Source organism: Grampus griseus (assembly GCF_964374135.1).
Source record: "Grampus griseus genome assembly, chromosome: 2".
In the NCBI taxonomy this organism is placed as follows: Eukaryota; Metazoa; Chordata; class Mammalia; order Artiodactyla; family Delphinidae; genus Grampus; species Grampus griseus.
In genome coordinates this window covers 8,362,224-8,382,128 of record NC_139018.1, presented here as the reverse complement: position 1 = coordinate 8,382,128, position 19,905 = coordinate 8,362,224, and the positions used below count along the sequence as shown (strand labels likewise).

Here is a 19,905-nt window from a genome sequence, read left to right as displayed (position 1 = left end):
CACATCAGATGTCTCGGAATAGTACTTTTAAATTTGAATAGTGCTTTATCAGTTCTTCTCTGCGAGGCAGAGAAGATATTTGACTTCAGTCTGAGAAAGCTACCAAATGGTTTAAGTTACTTTCATAGAGGAAATGTAATTCAAGTAGTCTAACGTCGACAGAAAGGAATAAAGGAATAAAAGATTATATATACCAAGAGTGCAAAATGAATGAAGAAGGATCACATTCACAAATGCTGTATGTTTAACAAAATACGTGTAGATGGTAATATCCAATAGTCTTATCAAGTGCTACAATCTTTTTAAACAGGGAATGGCCAAATCCAGTCCTATTGAAACAGCCTGAAGAATGCAATCTTAATTTGCCTGTATGGGACCCAAGGGTTAGTGTATTATTTTTTCCCCTACAAATTCACACTGTGCAATAACAAGTAAAAATCATCTGCATAAACTTCAGGGAGACTTCCCATCCTGTTACGTATGAGTGGACATGTTCGTATTACACTTTCTTTTTAATCTCAACTATAATTTTCCTCTGATGTGAGAAGCATAATTATGTACCCTGTAAACTACATTTAATTGTACATAGTTTATAATATCAAGATCACTAATTTTAATTTATTCTATATAGAACTACCTTGTAAGTCAAAGTTGTGTGGGCATTTGTGCTTAAAAGAAAAAATAAAAGGATACTAAAAATCCCTGTATTTTTTTTTGTTTGATCTAAATATTCTGTTAAAATTGGGTTATTGTAGGAAAACTGTTGCTTAATGTTTAACCGTGGCAGATAACTTCTAAGCAATATCACTTTAATTACTGTGATGTAATTGTAAAAATTGGTTTGGTTAATTCAGATTACAAAAGCATGGTTGGGCTGAAGAGGAGCTTCCATTCTGCTTCTTTGGAAGTTACGACCTTTACTGCTTACTCAGTTTAAATGTTTTACATGCACTTTATTAATTGATAAAATAAATTTAGGTTTGAATAAGGCTTTCTAGGTTTATAAAATTCTATTTTTCTACATTAATTTGCTATTTTATTACAACATCAAAAATTTTGTCAGTTTTAAGCTTTGTTAATGACATCAAGCTGTGAATTTTTAAGTTTTCCGAACCTCAAGACATTTAATTTTGGAGGGATGTGAATTTACAGTTTCCTCTATGGAAATATGCCACTTTTATCATTAGTATACAGATTAAAATTAATAGTTATTAATCATTTCATTATACCTTAAAATGATACCAACATGGATAAAGTAGTTTTACCATGTGTTAATAAGCTTCTACTCCTGATAAATTAAGGGTATATTAAAAACTAAGTTTAAAATTCGTTTTACACAGAACATACTATGACATTTCTCAAAAGTGTAATTGTGTGTACATCCCTATTTCTGTTGTAGAAAAAAGAAAAACTAAACATCAGTAGATGCCCAATTAGAACCTTTTTTTGCTTGACAGGCACACTATTTCTAGTAAGATTGCCAAAACAGTCATGCCCAAATGATTGAAACAAAACATTAGACCAAATCACAGATTCTGTAAAGAATTCCTGTAAAAACAGTGTCTCTTTACATGGTTTTTCTTTCTCAACTCCAGCTGTGAAATGAAATAAAATTTAATCATTGGTTCAGTTTAACAAGGGGTAAAAAGTCCAAGTATCTGTTGCATATGTACTTGAAGAAACTGATTGGCTGTTGTTGTATGTAGGTAAACCCCAGTGATAGGTACCATCTTATGCCTATAATTACACCAGCATACCCACAACAGAACTCCACGTACAATGTGTCCGTTTCAACACGGATGGTCATGGTTGAGGAGTTTAAACAAGGTAAGTGTTTATCCTTATGCTCTCCTTTATACACAAAGGATTTACATACCATTGTATACCCCGTAGTCGGGTATTCAATTAAATTGGAGAAAGCATTCACCGAAGTGGATTTTGGTGTTTATTTATTGATTACAGATTATATTTGAAAATTAACTTGGAAAACTCAGTTTAATTTCTTTTAAGCAATTTATATTTGATTATATATTGGAAGATTAACCAAAATTGAAAATTGTATCCTTAGCTGGGCCTTTATGGTTTAGTTCCATACTATTGCCATGTGAAATTTTAAATGATGTCATAGTTTCTCTCTAGTGGGTGACATGAGAGGCTTTTAGCAGGCAGTATACTTGAAAAGAGCTTTGAGCAGGATTTTGACCAAACTGCCTACTGTTTTGGAATAACCTCTAAACTTCTGAATCCCAGTAGTACTGCTAATTTGAAGGAGTAGCTATTGCTAAATGGTCTTTAAGGGGAGTAGCTAGAACTGGATTGTTTAATTTGACACAAGTCAAGGAAATAGAATCAGCTGTATGACTGCCAGCGTCAAACTCAGAAGTGTAAAGTTCTTTTCTGTAGTCTACAGGGGCTCTTCATGGGAAGGTGTCGCTATCCTTTTATGGGAAACTTGTTTTTTAGAAAGGCAGGAAGCAAAGCTTATGGGAAAGTTTTCTTTCTTGGGTAACTCCAGTGCTTCAGTTTTAGGAGAGAGTCATTCTATGAGCATGGCATTTTAGAGTAATGGCAATTTGCCAGAAAACTGGATCTGAAAGGAACCCTCCAGGTTTTTTGAAAAGAGTGTATGTAAGAATCTGTATGCTCTAGAGTCATAGACTAAACTTGCTATGTTAAAATTATGATTTTAGGAATATAGTGAATGCATGTGGTATATTTAAGATCTTTAAAATGATAGATTCTTAGACTGAAGCATGCAAACATTTTAATATGTTTTTAATTTAGGTCTTGCTATCACAGATGAAATTTTGCTGAGTAAGGCAGAGTGGTCCAAACTTTTTGAAGCTCCAAACTTCTTTCAAAAGTACAAGTATGTATTTTAAGGCATGTCGGACATGTTGCTCTCTTAAGTAATGGTTTAATGGTAGCATACGTGACATCTCTTTTTGCTAGACTAATGTAGTCTTGAATTTTCCTTTAAACATCTTCTATACAAGTTTTCTTCCTGTCACAAAGGGCATACTGTTTTTAGTAAACCCCTTATTATTTCTTTATCAAGGTAAAGTGTAGTCCATACAGTTTTGCTGCCTGATGTAACCGAATTTCTACACTTGTAGCAACATCAGTTCTGAAGGCTTGTTAGTCATCCCCAAAACTCTAAATCTGTATACCTTGGCAAAGGAGTGAACTGTTAAAATCTGTAGTTAATGGTGTCTGTTAAGTAAGTATTTTCAGCCAGTTCTGGAAACTTATTTATCATTAAGATTCTCTATAACATAGGCAAAGCTAATAAAATGTCAGTGTATGTAGTCAGTAAAATGTTTTCAGTAGTTACAGCACATGATTGGCCTACCATTTCCCCCTAATGTTAATAAATCCCCTTCAAATATTTCTACAGATAATTTTCATGGAATCTCAGTGGGTGTAATATTTTTTTACTAATGGTTTTAGTATAATGGTTTAATACCGTAGTACAGGTTAATAGCCTGATTGTGTTGGTTTTGATGAAAACTGTAAGTTATAATAAATCTTACTTTTAAAAAAATGGACTTGCACTTTTATTTGCCCTGAGCTGAAAACTTGCCAAAGTCCCACTTAAAAAAATTTTTTTTCTTTAATGCTTGAAATTTTCCTGACCATTTGATCTTGTGTTGGATTGTGTTTTGTAATAATCTAAGCAAGATTGCTCTATGCTATTTCCCCAATTAAAAACAAGAATGATGACCTTCATGATGTCTCTGTGTTTTGTTTCTGTATCTTTTGCATGAAAAAGCAATAATGGAGCCAGCTTAATTGTTGTGTTCTGGGAGCACTGCATTGTCAGTAAAAATTTAAATAGCATAACATTGAATGTTCTTGTTTATTACTTATTCCCCATAAGTTGTGCTTTTCCATTTGGCAGATAATTTTCCATTGTTTTTTATTTTAACCACTGTTGAGGAAGTACCTTTGAACTTTTAAACTAATAAATACATATTCTGATGCTTTAAAAACTACATCATGAAAGAGTACATGATTACTTGTAAGGAGAATAAAGAAGTTGGTCTCATAGAAAAGTGCCAGCATCTCTTAATCCCCGAGAATCTAAGAGGAAGCTAGATAATTTTTCCTGTCTCACTTTCTTGTAGGAGTAAGAGGTGGGTAGAATGAAGTTCTTCTAAGTACCCACTTAACTGGTTTCTTTCACTTTAAGAAAGACTAGTGTTGAAATTGAAGAAACCTTGATAATATCATCTATTTGAATAAATTTGTATTAACTAGAACTTGGAAGTTTTTTTTTTTTTTTTTAAAGCTTGCTTAAATCTTTCTTTTGAAACTTTTAGGCTGTCCTTCAGTCTATGCCAAATAGTACATATAAGGTTTTCAGTTGACTGATGAAAAGATTTATAGATTACTGTCTTTACTGAATTCTCTTGAAACAATCAAATTATTTTAGGTTATTAAAAACAACTTTAAACATAATTAGATATGAGGATGTAGCAACAAATAGAGGAAATTATATCAGGAAAATTTAAATTTCAGCTGTGACTCCTGCGAAAAAGGATTTGAAAACGTGACAACAATGAGCTAATTTTACCTATACCAAATTCTACTTATGTTTTTAACTTATTTCAAAAATTTTTCCTGTTAAAGAATTAGTGATTGCTATCATTATACTCAAGTATTCCCAGATTTGAATTTTTCTTTTAACATATGAATTACCCCAAAGATTAGCTGTACAACTGAACTGAAATCCTTAGTTTTGCCTTGATTCAGAGTTGGTTAAGCTTATTTCAAGTATATCCTGAAAGTATTGTGTTTGTTATGTGAAATATTTCAAGTCATATAGTGTACCTGCCTGCCTTTCTTGGAAGGGAAGAATCCGTGAAGGAAATTTCAGTTGTCTTAGAAAGCAGACCATGTTTCAGAAGATATCAGTGTTCTTGTGAAGAAGGGAGAACACTGCCTTGTGAAATTTTATAGTTCTAAGAAAATATTTTTCATGTTTTACCTTTAATATATTCAAGCTCACATAAGTAAGTAACCAGAAGTAAAATAAATCATTATTGACGTAGGAAATGCGAATACTTATTTCAGATGTTCCATTTCCTTAGGAAACGAGGAAGCAAAGGTATTAGGGAAAAAAGCCAAATGTTCTCAGGAATAGGATTAATAATTTATAATTTCAAGGAGTATGTATGTATAGAATAATTTAACCTCATAATGTTTTAAAGGCTTTAAAAATAGTGAACTGTAATTCTTGGACCTGAGTTACTTGAAGATGGAATTGCAAGGATTTTTGTCTAAGATAATTAGATTTTCGGTGCACATATCTGAGCTGTTACCTACCCAGGGAAAAATATTAATGTGATGAAATGGCCAGGAAACCTACTTACAAAATGCTTTTTTGGAGTAAATATTTGTGAGGTAATAATAGCAACTAAATTAAGTGTTTTTAGAAGCTTTTAAAGAGGTTTTAATTCAACTGTGGTACATTTTTATAGTTAAATTTTTTTTATTGGAAACTGATAATCTTTAAATTTTGGGGAAAGTTAATCATTATTTAATTGGCTTCAGTGTTTCATGAAGGCATTTGAGTACCTGAAGCATGATAGTGGCACTGTAAAGTAGGGGATGGCGTTTTTTGGAGCAGCAACAAAATAGTCTAAATTTAGACCTATTTCTGCTTGGTCTCTGTGCTCTGATAGGTAACTTAAGAATTAATGACAGGTTATTTCTATTAAACATGATTACTGTATTTTGTCTCATTTCACATTTGCTTAAATTTGGCTGAGTGAAGGACATTTGACTTCACATACATACTTGCTAAACTGTTTAAAACTTTGAGCTTTATTTAAACAGGTGTCTTTATCATAAACGATGTGCAGAGTAGACACCCCCCCTTTCCACTGGATTTCAGTAAGAACCAAAGTTGAACTCTAAGCTTTAAAACTTTAAACTTTGAATTACCAACAAGATTATGTTCAAATGGATTTTATATTTTGCATAAGTAGAGAACATTATATATCATTTAAGTTTTTGTTCAAGACTCAGGTGGTCATTAAGAGTATCCATTTCTCTAAAAGAGTGATTTAGAGACTTGAGTTTTGTCCTCATATTAGGTGAACCCAGACAGCTTTGCTGTTTTGAGTTTTTGTGTGCATGCCTGCTTTTTATACTTTGTCTTATCCTCTTATAAGTTGTTATACTTTAGTCAGAGTTTTTTCTCTATCCCCTCTCCGCCCCCCCCTTTTAAAATCTGTTGTCCATTTTCAAACTCCCAGGGAACTGGAAATCAGGTTACTGAGCTTATTAGGATTTTGTTTGATTTATAAGAGAGTTTAGGGCCCCAAGAGCATTTTCTGTATATGTAAAATGCATGAGCTTTTAGTGCTTTTATTAACTTTTATTTATTTGGGCTGTGTTTGTTCTGTATATTTGGTTTGCTCTAAATAATTGCTGAACAGATTAAACTGGTAAAGGAAACGAAGTATTGGTTGGTCTGTATGGGTTTGGACTGCACATTTACTTTTCTGTCTACGTGTTTTCATATTTATGTATATTACCTCTGTTACCTTCAGTTTATAAATACTTGAAGTTAATTTAAAATTCTTAGTCATAATTCTGACTTTTCCACCTACTATCAGTTTGCTTTTTGAGGTAAAGTTTCTGGTGAGAAGTTTGATTTCTATCACTTCTAAAATGGATTTTGTAGAAAAGTATGTTGGATTGGACTTTTTTTTTTCAGTCTTACGAAATTCTTCAGTTGTAAATAGTTTGTTTCAAAAAGATTTAAAATAGTCAGTCATGATGGTGTTTTTCTGAAATGAAAACTTGATTTTGCTCTAATTTGAATGGAATTGGATTCTGCATAGAAATCACATTTCTTTGTTGCTCTCACATTAATGATGTCTGCATCTTTGTTATAGAAACTCATACTGTTGCTTGAAAAAAATCATGAGGCCTAACTTAAGTATTCAGTTTAATTTTTGCTACCTTTGAATTAAAAAGCATGATGTGTTTGATACTATTTTTTAAGTTACTGATGTGTGTATATTTAGTGACCCTGTTTTTGTGGCTAAAGCCTTGGTGCTTTATTTCCATCAAAGCAATTTTGCTTTAATAGGTTATATTTTAGTGAGGTAGCTCTTTATAGAAAAAGCACTCCACCAGAATCATTGAACCAAGTTATCAGTTGATATTTAGTCATCGTTTTTGAATTAAGCTTCTTTTTGGGTAATTATTCATAAAATTACTATCTTTTTCAGAAGAATTAAACTTGCCAGTAGTTAGAAACTTGTGGAATTTAGCATTTATGATTTTATGTGCAAACTGAGATTGCAGTTCTCTCTTGCTAAATTGATCTGTAACTGTCAAAAAGCTTATTACATTATGGTGTTAATATCCAGCACAAAGCACTTAAATGAAATAAATAGCATGTTGTCTTTATCTTCAAAGGCATTATATTGTACTTCTAGCAAGTGCACCAACTGAAAAACAACGCCTAGAATGGTGAGTATAAGATTAGATTTTACAAAACAAAAAACAACAAAAACAAAACTTCAGAATGAATCAGATAGCCACAGCACACAGTAGGAGGTGGAAGTCCTTAAAACAGCACATTTGGTTTTGTTCATAAATGGAGCTTTACTGCTTGTAATGGAAGTGTAGGAATTTGGAGATCCATATGTACAATTGTTTTTATTTGCCTTATAGAGATCCATGTATTATTTCTTAACTGTATATTTAAAGTGCTTTGTTTTAGTTTACTGATTTTTTTCTTTAAATATTTGTGGGGTTGTCTTTTGTAACCTTCCTGGCTTGAAATGTGGCTTGATTCTCTTCTTCCAGCAGTTTTCACTTCATTTTTGGGGTAGAACATAAGGCTTTCATTTTATCTATGGGAGTTTAGACAGTTGAACTGCCCTTATATGTGTGTTTTATGACCTTCATATTACAGCTTTACACAAACATACTTGATTTTCTGCATTTTATTTTATTTTTAAAATTAACCAGAATTTTCATTAATAATGAGTGACATTTGTTCAGGGTGGGCTTGGTGGAATCAAAAATCCGAATCCTGGTTGGAAGTTTGGAGAAGAATGAATTTATTACACTGGCTCATGTGAATCCCCAGTCATTTCCAGCACCCAAAGAAAATCCTGACAAGTAAGCAGTCCTCTAATTTAATCCAGTTTCCTCATCCCCTTTTCAACTTTTGCTCATGGAAGTTTTATAGGCAATTTTTATTAACTCAAGTTACTATTCTGTTGATTACATATGGGTCAGACCAAGTTGAAATTTATGGTTTAGGGTTTCCTGATCAGAAACACTGAAGAGAAACACTTTTTTTTTTGCAAAAAATCACCCCTGAAATAAGTTGTAATGATGAGGTGCCTATTAACTAATTTGAGTTCAGATTCTGTAGGTCTGCACTTTAGCATTTCTGAACACACGTCCCCTTTTTTGTAGAGTGGTTTTCAGGATAGCTGCTATATCAAACATCGATCTTTGCTTTTTATCTTAATTTTTTGAAAAAGAAAACATGCTTTGATATGACCTTGCAGAAATTTGATTTGTGATAGGTTCTGGAACATTGAGAAGATATGTTATTAAAAGCTGCCTTGCCTTATTCTTTTAAGGATCTTTTTGTAGGTCAATTTCTGGTTTGATTGTTGCTGTGTTGTTACCTATATGAAATTCTACTTTGCCTATAACCACTTGGGTTTATTTAGAGGGTGAGGGGAGTTTTAATAGTGAGCTTTTTCAAAAAAATGCAGTAGCATTAAAGATTGAACAATATTAGTGAATGGATCATTTAAGATTGTGCTGTAATAGAATAGCTATTTCTCTGATTCTACAGATTATTTCCTTTTGCATTCATGTAAAAGAGTTGGCATTTGAGCTTTTTATAAATTTTTTTGTTGCTGCGATCTAAATTATTAAAAGACTGATCTATTCAGTAGATATATCATTAAATGTTGAAAAGTAGCTGAATCACCCATTATTATTATGCTGCGGTCAGATTTCTGTACATGTGGCCTTTTCATTTGAGTTTAAAAGTTTAAGGAATGTATGTTAAGGTCTAGTTAAATTTTTATATCTACACTACTTTTCTTTGTTTCAAATTTTTGTAAAACATGTCATTCATTAGTATGAACATAATTTTTCTCTGCAGTGCCTTTGGTACTTAGGATTATCACTAAGAATATTGGCTGTCAGTACATAGATAATGAAGAGTATATTTGTCCTAGGACTCCAGTTTTCTATATAGCAATAGGAATATAGAGGGCAGGTATGGAGGAGGAATTTGAGTTTTGATGCAGTTTGGTTTAGAACTTAGTTTGTTTATATATTTGTATTCTGAGTATTTCCATGTATCTCAGGTTGTCAACCACATTGATAACTGTTTTCATGAAATCCTGATAAACTATAGTAATATGCTTCTTATTTTACAGGGAAGAATTTCGCACGATGTGGGTGATTGGGTTAGTGTTTAAAAAAACAGAAAACTCTGAAAATCTCAGTGTTGATCTCACCTACGATATTCAGTCTTTCACAGATACAGGTATATCTCTACTTAGATAATCAAAACATGTACTTGCATATTTGAATTTGTCTTCATGTGTACCATAGTGGAATTTGCAATAACTGTTAAAATTACTTGGGAATATTTTACAATGATCATCAAAATTACCTTAATATTTTTGGATTAGTTATTAGTTTCAGTCATGTCTAATATATAAATGATTTTTTTCCTCTTATGGTAGACCTAAAGTTAAATGGTTGAACCACTTTAATTTGCCCACGATTACTTATGAAATTAGAAACCACCTGAATATTTGATTGTCTTAAAAGACTGAATCTGTGTCTGATTGCCTTAATAATCTTGAACCTTAGAAATTTGTGAAGCTAAACTTCTGGTGACATGAGAAAATTTATCCTCTATGTCATTTATAGACTCAAATGTTAATTCATGGGTGGGAAATACAATGATGAAGGCTTCATTTTGGATTGACCTGTACCCTGAGATACAAGGTAGTATGTTTTAACTAAAGACCAGATGGTGGATATAGTTGACAGAAGCTAAGACTCTATGTAGATACGCAGATTTTCAAGGGAATGGTGAATGTACTTAACGACAACGATGAATGTGCGTCTTCTTTAGGGACTAATTATTTTTTCTTTCGTACATCTCTCCTTTCCATTTAAAAAAATTTTAGTGTGTGTTTTTCTCACCTGTCCACAATAAGGAGTCTTCACCTAAGGACATTCAGACGTAACAGTAAAAGTTTTTTACCTCCTTGGAGAAGGAGAGACAAAAATCGGTACATTTTTTTTAAATGTCAGTATCATACACTAAATGTAAAGGAGAAATAAAAGGAAAAGAATGTATTTCAGTATGTAAATGCTTAGGTACAGTGACTAGAAGACATACCTAAGTAGGTAATTGCAGCTATATGTAGAATCACTAGCAGTGTGGTAGCTGAATTCCTATGATACAGGTGTTACCTGTTGTGATTCAGAGACCATCAGCAGCATTGCCATTGGTGACATGAATTTTCCTAGAAAATTCAGCTTAAAAATACTTTGTTTTTATGTAAAATTGAGTTGAGTTCTTATTCAAATAATTGATAAAGTAGGTTTTTCATTTTTAGGAATGTAAATAGGACATGGTACAGTGCATTGCAAAGAACTGTCCACGTTCAAGGATATTTAGTGTCTCTATCATGTAGTAGCCCTTAATCATTATGACAACAAAAGCACTTATACAGATTTTATAGGATGTGATTTGGAGTGTGAAAACTCCACTTGCTGAACACCAGAGTAGCGGTTTTTTCCAAAGTAAAAATTCTGATGTCAACTTAAACTATTTATGAACTAACAAATCATGTAGAGATATTTAGACTAGAAAATTTGTTTTGGACATTATACCTAATTGAACTGCTTATCAAAGATTGTGCTAATGAACCGTCAAGATTTTAAAGCAACTTTCAGATATTTGGGGAAGGAAATATTTAGTTGTCCTGTATCTTGAAACATTTTAATGGAATACTTTGTGGGATTTTCTAATAAAACATATTTAACATGTTGAAAACTCAAAGTTCTTACTCCCGGTCTCCTCTAGCTTCTCTTCAAATCTTTTTGATCTCAGGCAGTGACAACTGTGTCCTTGTAGTTGCTCAAGCTAGAAGTCTTGCAGTCTTCCTTGAATCCTGTTTTCCCCATACTTGGTATTAATCTATTAAAAAATCCTCCTGTCCCTACTTTCAGAGTATGTTGAGATTTCTGCTACCAATTGCTGTTTATACCCCTAGTCCAAGCCACTTATCACTGGTCTTTTGGATTACTGTCATTTCTGTAGTTTTCTTGTTCTGCCTTCAGCTATTCTTAGTCAGCATCCAAAATGACATTAAGCCAAATCATGTCTCACCTGCTTAAAACCTATAATGGCTACCCATCTCACTCTGAATCAGTCCAGATCTTTACTGTGGTTTGCAAGCCTTTATGTGATCTAGTCGTCTTATTATGTCTCTGACCTCATTTCTTATATTGATAATCAGAAATATATAGACATATATAAAACTTAATAAGTTCAGAATCCTTTATCCATATGTCTTGAGGCCAGTAAGGTAACAAAGTTAGTAAATAATATTCCCAGTGGGGTCTGGAGTGACATTTGGTAGTCAAAGGCCGTAACATTTCTGTAAGATATTTACATAAGGTATAGGTAGAGAGATTAAATAGCTACAAATAGTTCAAATCAGGGTTTGTTGCCAGTTGAGGTTTGGTGCCAATCTTAGGAAAAACTTCTATTTTGGGGAGCTTTGGGGATTTTACAATTGCAGATAAGGGATTATGGATCTTCTACTTTCCCTTCTCCCCGTGGCCTTTTTGTTACTCCTCAAACATCCCAGGCATGCTTGGGACCTTTTGTCCTTGATGTTTGCTCTTCCTAGAGTAGATTCCACCAGGTACTCACAGTTTATTTACTCACTTTAATTTGAGTCTTCACTCAATTGTAATCTCAGTTTCCAGGCTGAGCTTCCTGTCGTCTTCCCTACTCAAATTTTTTCTCCATAGCTCTTATCACCGATCTGATATGAATATTTTACCTTTTTTTCTGTTGTGTTTCTCCCCTAGAATGTGGACTCTGAAGTTTTTGATCTCTTATTTCCTGCTATATCCCCCACGTCTAGAACACGTGATACAGTATAGGTGCCCAGTAAATCGTTTTATGACTGAGTGAATGAAATTTTCCACTTTGTTGTTTTGCTGTGGTTGTTACATACTCGAGCTAGAATTTTAAATTATACTGGTAGCATAAATAAGTATGAATTTAAGAAACCTCTTTTGTCCAGTTCTGTCATTTCTTTTTTTTTTTTGGTACGCGGGCCTCTCACTGTTGTGGCCTCTGCCATTGCGGAGCGCAGGCTGCGGACGCGCAGGCTCAGTGGCCATGGCTCACGGGCCCAGCCACTCCACGGCATGTGGGATCTTCCCGGACCGGGGCATGAACCCGTGTTCCCTGCATTGGCAGGCGGACTCTCAGCCACTGCGCCACCAGGGAAGCCCTCCAGTTCTGTCATTTCTTAAGGAGTTAACTCTTTTATTACTTGAAGAGTTTTTACACTGGAAGAATTAATATACTATGTGTTCTTATTCGTTATGTACACCTTGTGGTAAGAGACACTTGTGAGATAGGTTTTGACCTGATAATTTTATAGATAGGCAATATTGATGGAAAACGGATCCGTACTTTAGAATAGCTTCTCCTGGGTTAGTTTAACTGCCTTTATGAAGATGTTTCTATTTCTTGTAACAATTTCCTAATTGTATAGTTTATAGGCAAGCAATAAACAGCAAGATGTTTGAGGTTGACATGAAAATTGCTGCAATGCATGTAAGAAGAAAGCAACTCCATCAACTACTGCCTAATCATGTGCTTCAGAAAAAGAAAAAGGTAAATTGAGAAAGTACTTTAAAAAGCATTACTAACATAATGTTTTATGTATCCAGCCTATCAATATTTCAGAATTTAGGCTGAGTTAATAAGTCATATTTGAAATAGATCACAGCATTTTGAAAACCTATTACATGGAGAAATTCCATTATGTGAAACCTTGCTCCTAATCAGGTTTCTTGCACACACTTCCTTCAGACTTCAGATTAGTGGCAACGCTTCATATCCTTAATTTATATGTATTTATATTCTCTTTTCAATGTCTCTTATTGGTATCCATTTAATAGCCCACATCAGTATGTAATTTCCTTTCCTTTTAAAGGTAAAGAAAGTTCAATTAGGTAATATGTGGATCAAGTAAGTTGTGTGACTTTTTGAATGAAAATCATTTTCGTTTCATAAGGATTATACACGTATATTATTTAAAAATTAAAAGTTATTGGCTATAAGATCACTGACAGTGGTAACCTCAAGTATGATGTTCTGGTGTTGATGCTTCCTGTTGTATAACTTATTAGCCATGATTTTCTTATTTGGACTTTTAAATTTGAAATTGTATTGAAATTTTAGTGCAGAAATAAATAATAACAATAGTATTTTTACTTTAAGTGGTTTCAAAAGTGGCTTATTCTTTATAACTTTAAAAAATTATTTCTTTTATTTATTTATTTTTGGCTGCATTGGGTCTTTGTTGCTCTGCGTGGGCTTTCTCTAGTTGTGGTGAGCAGGGGCTGCTCTTCGTTGCGGTGCACGGGCTTCTCATTGCTGTGGCTTCTCTTGTTGCAGAGCACGGGCTCTAGGAGCCTGGGCTTCAGGAGTTGTGGCTCACGGGCTCTGGAGTGCAGGCTCAGTAGTTGTGGCGTATGGGCTTAGTTGCTCCGTGGCATGTGGGATCTTCCCGGACCAGGGCTTGAACCCGAAAAAGTGGCTTATTCTTAAAATGGAATACTTAGATCAGTGAAAATACATGAGTTAGAGATACATATATGAATGTATTGGGTTAAAAAGTACAGATAGGGCTTCCCTGGTGGCGCAGTGGTTGAGAGTCCGCCTGCCGATGCAGGGGACACGGGTTTGTGCCCCAGTCCGGGAAGTTCCCACATGCCGTGGAGTGGCTAGGCCCATGAGCCATGGCCGCTGAGCCTGCGCGTCCAGAGCCTGTTGCTCCGCAACGGGAGAGGCCACAACAGTGAGAGGCCCGCGTACCGCAAAAAAAAAAAAAAAAGTACAGATAAATATATATCATTTGATACTTTTATATAAAGTTTACAATATATCTTTTAAGATAGAATATGAAATACAAGTATGCATTAGAGCATGAAAACTGCTGCATTCTGTGATGATGGTTCATTATCTGGGGCTGGGATTGGGAGGAGAGGAATGAAGTTAATATAACTTCATAATGTTTTGTTTCTTAAAACATAGAATATATTATGATACAAAAGTAGCTAAATCAAGGGCAAGGATTTTGCAGTAGACTACCTGGTTCAGGTTCAGGTTCCATTGCATCCTAGCTGTGAGACTTTGGCAAGTTGTATTACAAATATCATGTTCTTGATTTGCCTTAAAATCACAATTCTAATTTTACCTACCTCGTTATGTATTTTGTGAGGTTAAAATGAGCCAGTGCCTGTAAGAGGTAGTTTAGATGGGTGCCTGGCACACACTAAATGCTCTTTGCACTCTTATCTTTTCTTTGCACTCTTATTAATAGTTTCCTTTTATTAACTGCTATTTGCAAAGCACTGTACCAGTAAAGAAGATGGGTATTCTATATTTAATGATACAGTAACCTGTAGCTATTGTCTCTATTATAGAAGAAACAGAGTGATTCAAACATTTGCCCAGGGTCATGTACTATGAGATGTGAATTGGACCTAAGTCTGCATGCAAAGAATGTGTGTTTATTTCTCTGTAGTATGTTCTGTCTTTGTTTGTCTTTATTAGAAAGTTTGATAGAATATTTATGATTTTGTGGCATTGAAGTCTCTTGTGCCAAACTTGATATAGACACAGAGGCAAAGCAAAGCAGCTTGAAGGTTATGTGTTCAGACCAACCAGTTAAAACCTTCATGTTCACTGATCATCCCCAACACTGGCTTGTTACTTCACAGGTTATTTTTTGATCACCTGGTCAGGCAGGTAACTGTGTGAAATGGAGTATAATTTACTCACTGAACAAATTTTTTGTCTGGTGGGGAGAGAGAGTGGTAGCTTTTTGCATAGGAAAGATGCTTATTTTACAATATTAAGAAAACTGGTTTTACAGCTGACTTCATAGACGAAAGGCATTCCTTTCTCTCCTCTCCCTTCTCCCAAATCTCATCTTCCCCATTTGATTAATATTGATTTATGTACGCAGGTGGTGTCTCTGTAGTGCTAACTCAAAGATTTAGATTATCTTGTCATTTGGGGAATTGGAGTGTGGGTGTATACCTGCACACACACACACACACACACACACACACACACACACACACACACACACACACACACACACACACACACACACACACACACACGGGGTATGGGTTTTTATTAATAATGCAAATTATTTCCATTAAAATGTTTTTGTAGGTAAGCGAACACTTGAAACTAAAAGTGTTCTGAAAAAAAAAGGTGAAGAGATCAATTTGATGTTATAATAGCATTGATTGCAAAAACAGAAACTTTGGTCAATTTAGAAATCAACTTTTATCCCATAGCACCATTTATAGTTTTTTAGCTTTTGGTTTTTCCTGCACCATGTAACTGGTTTTGAGTGCTTTGATTTTTAAGAAGCAGGACCAACATTAGGATTTATATGTGGTCATGAAGTTTAGTTTTCAGAAAATTAGTTTTGCTTTTATTCTAACAGGATAGTTAACACTATTAAATGTACCATGTTAAAATCCTAAGTTGCAGATAGAGCACTGGAAATCTCTTGCTTTTGAGAGACTCATACAAATAGCTAGGAGTGGCACTAAATTGTACCTACGTGATAGTTTTTTTAGAAATTTTACATTTTTATCTTCATTGTAAAACAATTTGAAATCTATAAACAAAAAATTACTTCTAATCCGACTGGCCAGAGATACTCATTGTTACTATCGTGTTTTACCATTGACTTTTTTTCTAATATATATATGTGAGTGTGTGTATGTATTAATAGTCCTCTGATTTAAGATACATGTGTTTTCATATTAAAGTGCTTTTTAATTTGCAGTGTATTTTACATTCAGTGTGTAGGTTTATTATAGCATTTTTTCCTCGCTTTTTCTCCCACTGAAGAACGGTGGTTAAGTTGAGCATCCTTAGAAGTCAGGAAGTATGTGTGTCCCAGCTCTTCACCTTTTATAGTCAGCATGACACTTCTGATTATCATAAACATATTGATTTGTGCTCTTTAGTAGAAATCATTTATCAGTTAAGTAAAAGATGTTTATGTTTTAAAAGGTCTAGATAAAATAAAGGTATATTTGATTAAATATTTTATTAATTGCAGCATTCAACAGAAGGTGTCAGGTTGACACCTCTGAATGACAGCAGCCTCGACTTGTCTATGGACAGTGATAACAGCATGTCTGTGCCTTCACCTACCAGTGCTATGAAGACCAGTCCATTGAACAGTTCTGGCAGCTCTCAGGGGTAAGGAAAAAGGGAAAGGAAGTGGAGTGGCTGTTTGAATAACCCTTCCAGTTTCATATGTTGAAATACCTACTGCCTGTGGTGAACTGTATGGTGTGCTAAGGAGAACCAGACAAGAGGGACAAGATCACGTTTCTGTCCTGGAGATGCTTATTACCTGTGTAGCAGGGGGAAAATATCTATGAAAAATATTAGGGGTCTTCTAAAGAAGGTGAGATTTATGTGGGCTGGTTTTAGTGGAAATTTCTTTTGAAGAATTAAGTGTCTTTTTAGGAACATTTAAAGCAGCTAAACATTTTTATTTCGAAAGAAAAACATGGCCTATGTTGGCAAAAATTAAAACACAAAAAGCCATATTTATCTTTAACTTCCATAAATCCTTATAGTGTTATCATTGCAGATTTATTTTTTAATGGATATACTACTGTATTTTCAAAGGGAGCTGTTTATTATAGATTCTGGTGGTACTGCTATTATTTTAAATTGTGACGGTTATGCCCATCCCTTTGTTCAATGAGTTGATACTTAAACCATGAACACTTTTATGAATGCATGTTATATTTTAATGTTTTGAAAAAAGCAGTTTTAAAAATTGGATTGTTAAAGTATAACCAATGGCAAAGATGAAGGTTGGGATGAATCTTTGGATTCGTATGAAATAGAACATGCCGAGGTGCAGTAGATGATGAATTTAGTTTTATTCTCTTGGACTTTGAATGTGTGATATGTTTTTAGACCAGTCATATGTAACCCGAAGACTTTAGGCATCAACGTGGCCCCTAAATCTTGTAGTTTTAAAACAATTCTTCATTTGTACAGCATTAGCTTCTAGGTTTTTATTTTTAATGGTTTCATCATCTTTTTTTTGAGTGAAGCAAAAATTTTAACAAGAATTTTGGGAGTTATATAAAAGCCTTTCTGTACTTTTGAGTTTGTGCACATGAATGTAAAATAGATGTGTATTTGCTCAACAAATACTGAGTATTTATTATGTACTAGCTGCTTTGCTATTTCAGGTTTTCTCCTGAATCTGTGGTTGTTCTCTGACCAGTTCTTCTTTTCTGTTTAATCGTTAGATATTTGTGCCTTTCGGGGCTCTCTCGTTAGTCCTTTATGCCTTCTTTGTATTATTGGGGGTGTGGCATCACCCACTCTCTTGACCTCATTTACTTCCATATACCAGTGAGCTCCAAAGCTCTGTGGAGCTTTGTGAATGTCATGTATGCACCAAAAATCTAAGTCCTCTAGCTTTGCCCACCTTTTCATGGCATCATCATTCAACAGTTGGGAGTTGAATAAGCTGTAGTTGAAAGAGACTGAATAACCACAGAGGACTTTTCGCTTTTTTCTTTCAGGAGATAATAAAAATGAGATTATTTAAACGCTAATGTATAGGATTTATTTGAGACAGAAAAGTTGAATGGATAGGACAGTGAAGGAGGGGTGATTTGAGTTTCCTGAGATGACAGGAGTGAGTGGGATCCAGAACATTGAAGGAGGGATTGGGTTTTGAGATCCTTTGTTGTTTATATGGGCCACTGGATGGGCTTTTAGGGTTTCATGAACCTTTACGTTTTGTATGCAGAAACTTATTTCTAATTCTCAGACCATTTTCTTCTGCACAGATTTTGATCGTATTTTCTTATACCCCAAATCATTTAAGTCAGTTACCCCAAGTCAAATAAGAACAGATTTTTTTTAGCTGTTCTGTCAAATACGTTAGTCACTAGCCACATGCGGCAGTTTAAACGTAATTAATATTAAATGAAATCAAACATTCCATTTCCCACTAGTTCTGTTTCAAGTGTAGAGTAGCTACATCTATATAGTGGCCACCATATTGGGTAGCGTAGGTATATAGGTCATAGTTATAGGAAGTTCTGTTGACTAGCACTGCTTTAGAATGTTTCTGTGTTTTTGATTGTTGATTATATTTTATGAAATAAAGTTAGTTACTGATGTATATATATGTATGAGAAGTAAAACTAAAGAATCATTTACTTTAGAGAATAACTTCTGCACATACTACATTTTATTATTGAATTTTATACATCTCTCTTTGCTTTTTTCACTTTTTAATTTTTTCCCCATTTTTAGCAGAAACAGTCCTGCTCCAGCTGTAACAGCAGCATCTGTGACCAACATACAGGCTACTGAAGTTTCTGTGCCACAAGTAAATTCCAGTGAAAGCTCAGGGGGTAAGGAGATTGACAGATTTGAAAATACTTGCATTATATTTGGTTTTCGCCTTCATTTTGAAAGATGGCTTCGTTAGTTAAGTAGCTTGAATTCAGTTTTTTAATACCATTTTATTATTTACCTGTAAACTTATGAATAAAATAAAAAAGCTTGTAACTTGATGTTGATATGATTTAACTTTTATGTATTTATGTACTTACTACTTAGGTACATCGAGTGAAAGCATTCCTCAGACTGCCACACAACCAGCCATTTCGTCACCACCAAAGCCTACGGTCTCCAGAGTTGTTTCTTCAACACGTCTGGTAAACCCACCACCAAGACCTTCAGGAAATGCAGCAACAAAGACACCTAATCCTATAGTAGGAGTCAAGAGGACATCCTCACCTCATAAAGAGGAGAGTCCCAAGAAAACCAAAACAGAAGAGGTATCTATATGTTAGTTAGCCATGGGAATACCACCTTACCTGTTTTAAAATCCAGTGGAAGAAAACCTTTGTGAGCCCAAGTTGAGAGGCAGCATGGAGGAAAGCTTTTAGATTATTTTTAGGTAGTGCTTTAGTGCCAGAGTTCTTTTCACCCTTTTCTACTCTTTTCAGTGTCTAACTCTTTCATAAAGCTGTGTTTCTTGTTTAAATTTCTGTAGCATGTCTAGGCTGTAACACAACTTAGCATGGATTTACATCTCATCTTAATTTATTATTCTCTCATAACTGTATGTTTCATGTGTACCAATTCTTTGGTGGCCCCTTTGGACACAGTTTTCTGCTTCTTTGATCCAGGTGGAGTTTTGGAGCCTCTACACTGTACTTGATATTACGGGGTCACTGAATATGAGAGGTTCTCAGGGAATTCTTATTGAATGACTGACCATAAGCTGCGAAGTCAGATTAGTTTTGGTACCTTGAATGATTGTGTCCTCCAGCCCTTCAGGAAATTTTCTAACAATACTTCCACTTTTTATAGTGGCTGGTTTACCTTGTCAAAGTCTCAGATAGTTTTAGGAAAACCATTAAAAGTGTACACTGATTTTGATGTTTGTGTTAAAATAGAAGTAGCCTTATAACACACTTTCATTGTTTCCTGGAGTCACTCTCATTGTGTTTTTCTATTAATTAAACTTTCACCATTGTCCA

General features: G+C 34.3%; 1 protein-coding gene across 4 annotated transcripts in view; it reads left to right on the top strand.

The window, feature by feature from the left end:
* Positions 1-19,905, top strand: part of PAPOLA (poly(A) polymerase alpha) — a 57,437-nt gene that overhangs the window by 28,059 nt on the left and 9,473 nt on the right. For all 4 annotated transcript variants that reach the window (XM_082647118.1, XM_082647120.1, XM_082647119.1 and 1 more), the window contains exons 10-19: positions 311-383; positions 1,707-1,827; positions 2,785-2,869; positions 7,438-7,491; positions 8,029-8,148; positions 9,438-9,547; positions 12,822-12,943; positions 16,428-16,570; positions 18,668-18,768; positions 18,977-19,197. In XM_082647118.1, coding sequence (XP_082503244.1) covers positions 311-383; positions 1,707-1,827; positions 2,785-2,869; positions 7,438-7,491; positions 8,029-8,148; positions 9,438-9,547; positions 12,822-12,943; positions 16,428-16,570; positions 18,668-18,768; positions 18,977-19,197 — 1,150 coding nt within the window. The remainder of the gene's footprint in view (positions 1-310; positions 384-1,706; positions 1,828-2,784; positions 2,870-7,437; positions 7,492-8,028; positions 8,149-9,437; positions 9,548-12,821; positions 12,944-16,427; positions 16,571-18,667; positions 18,769-18,976; positions 19,198-19,905) is intronic.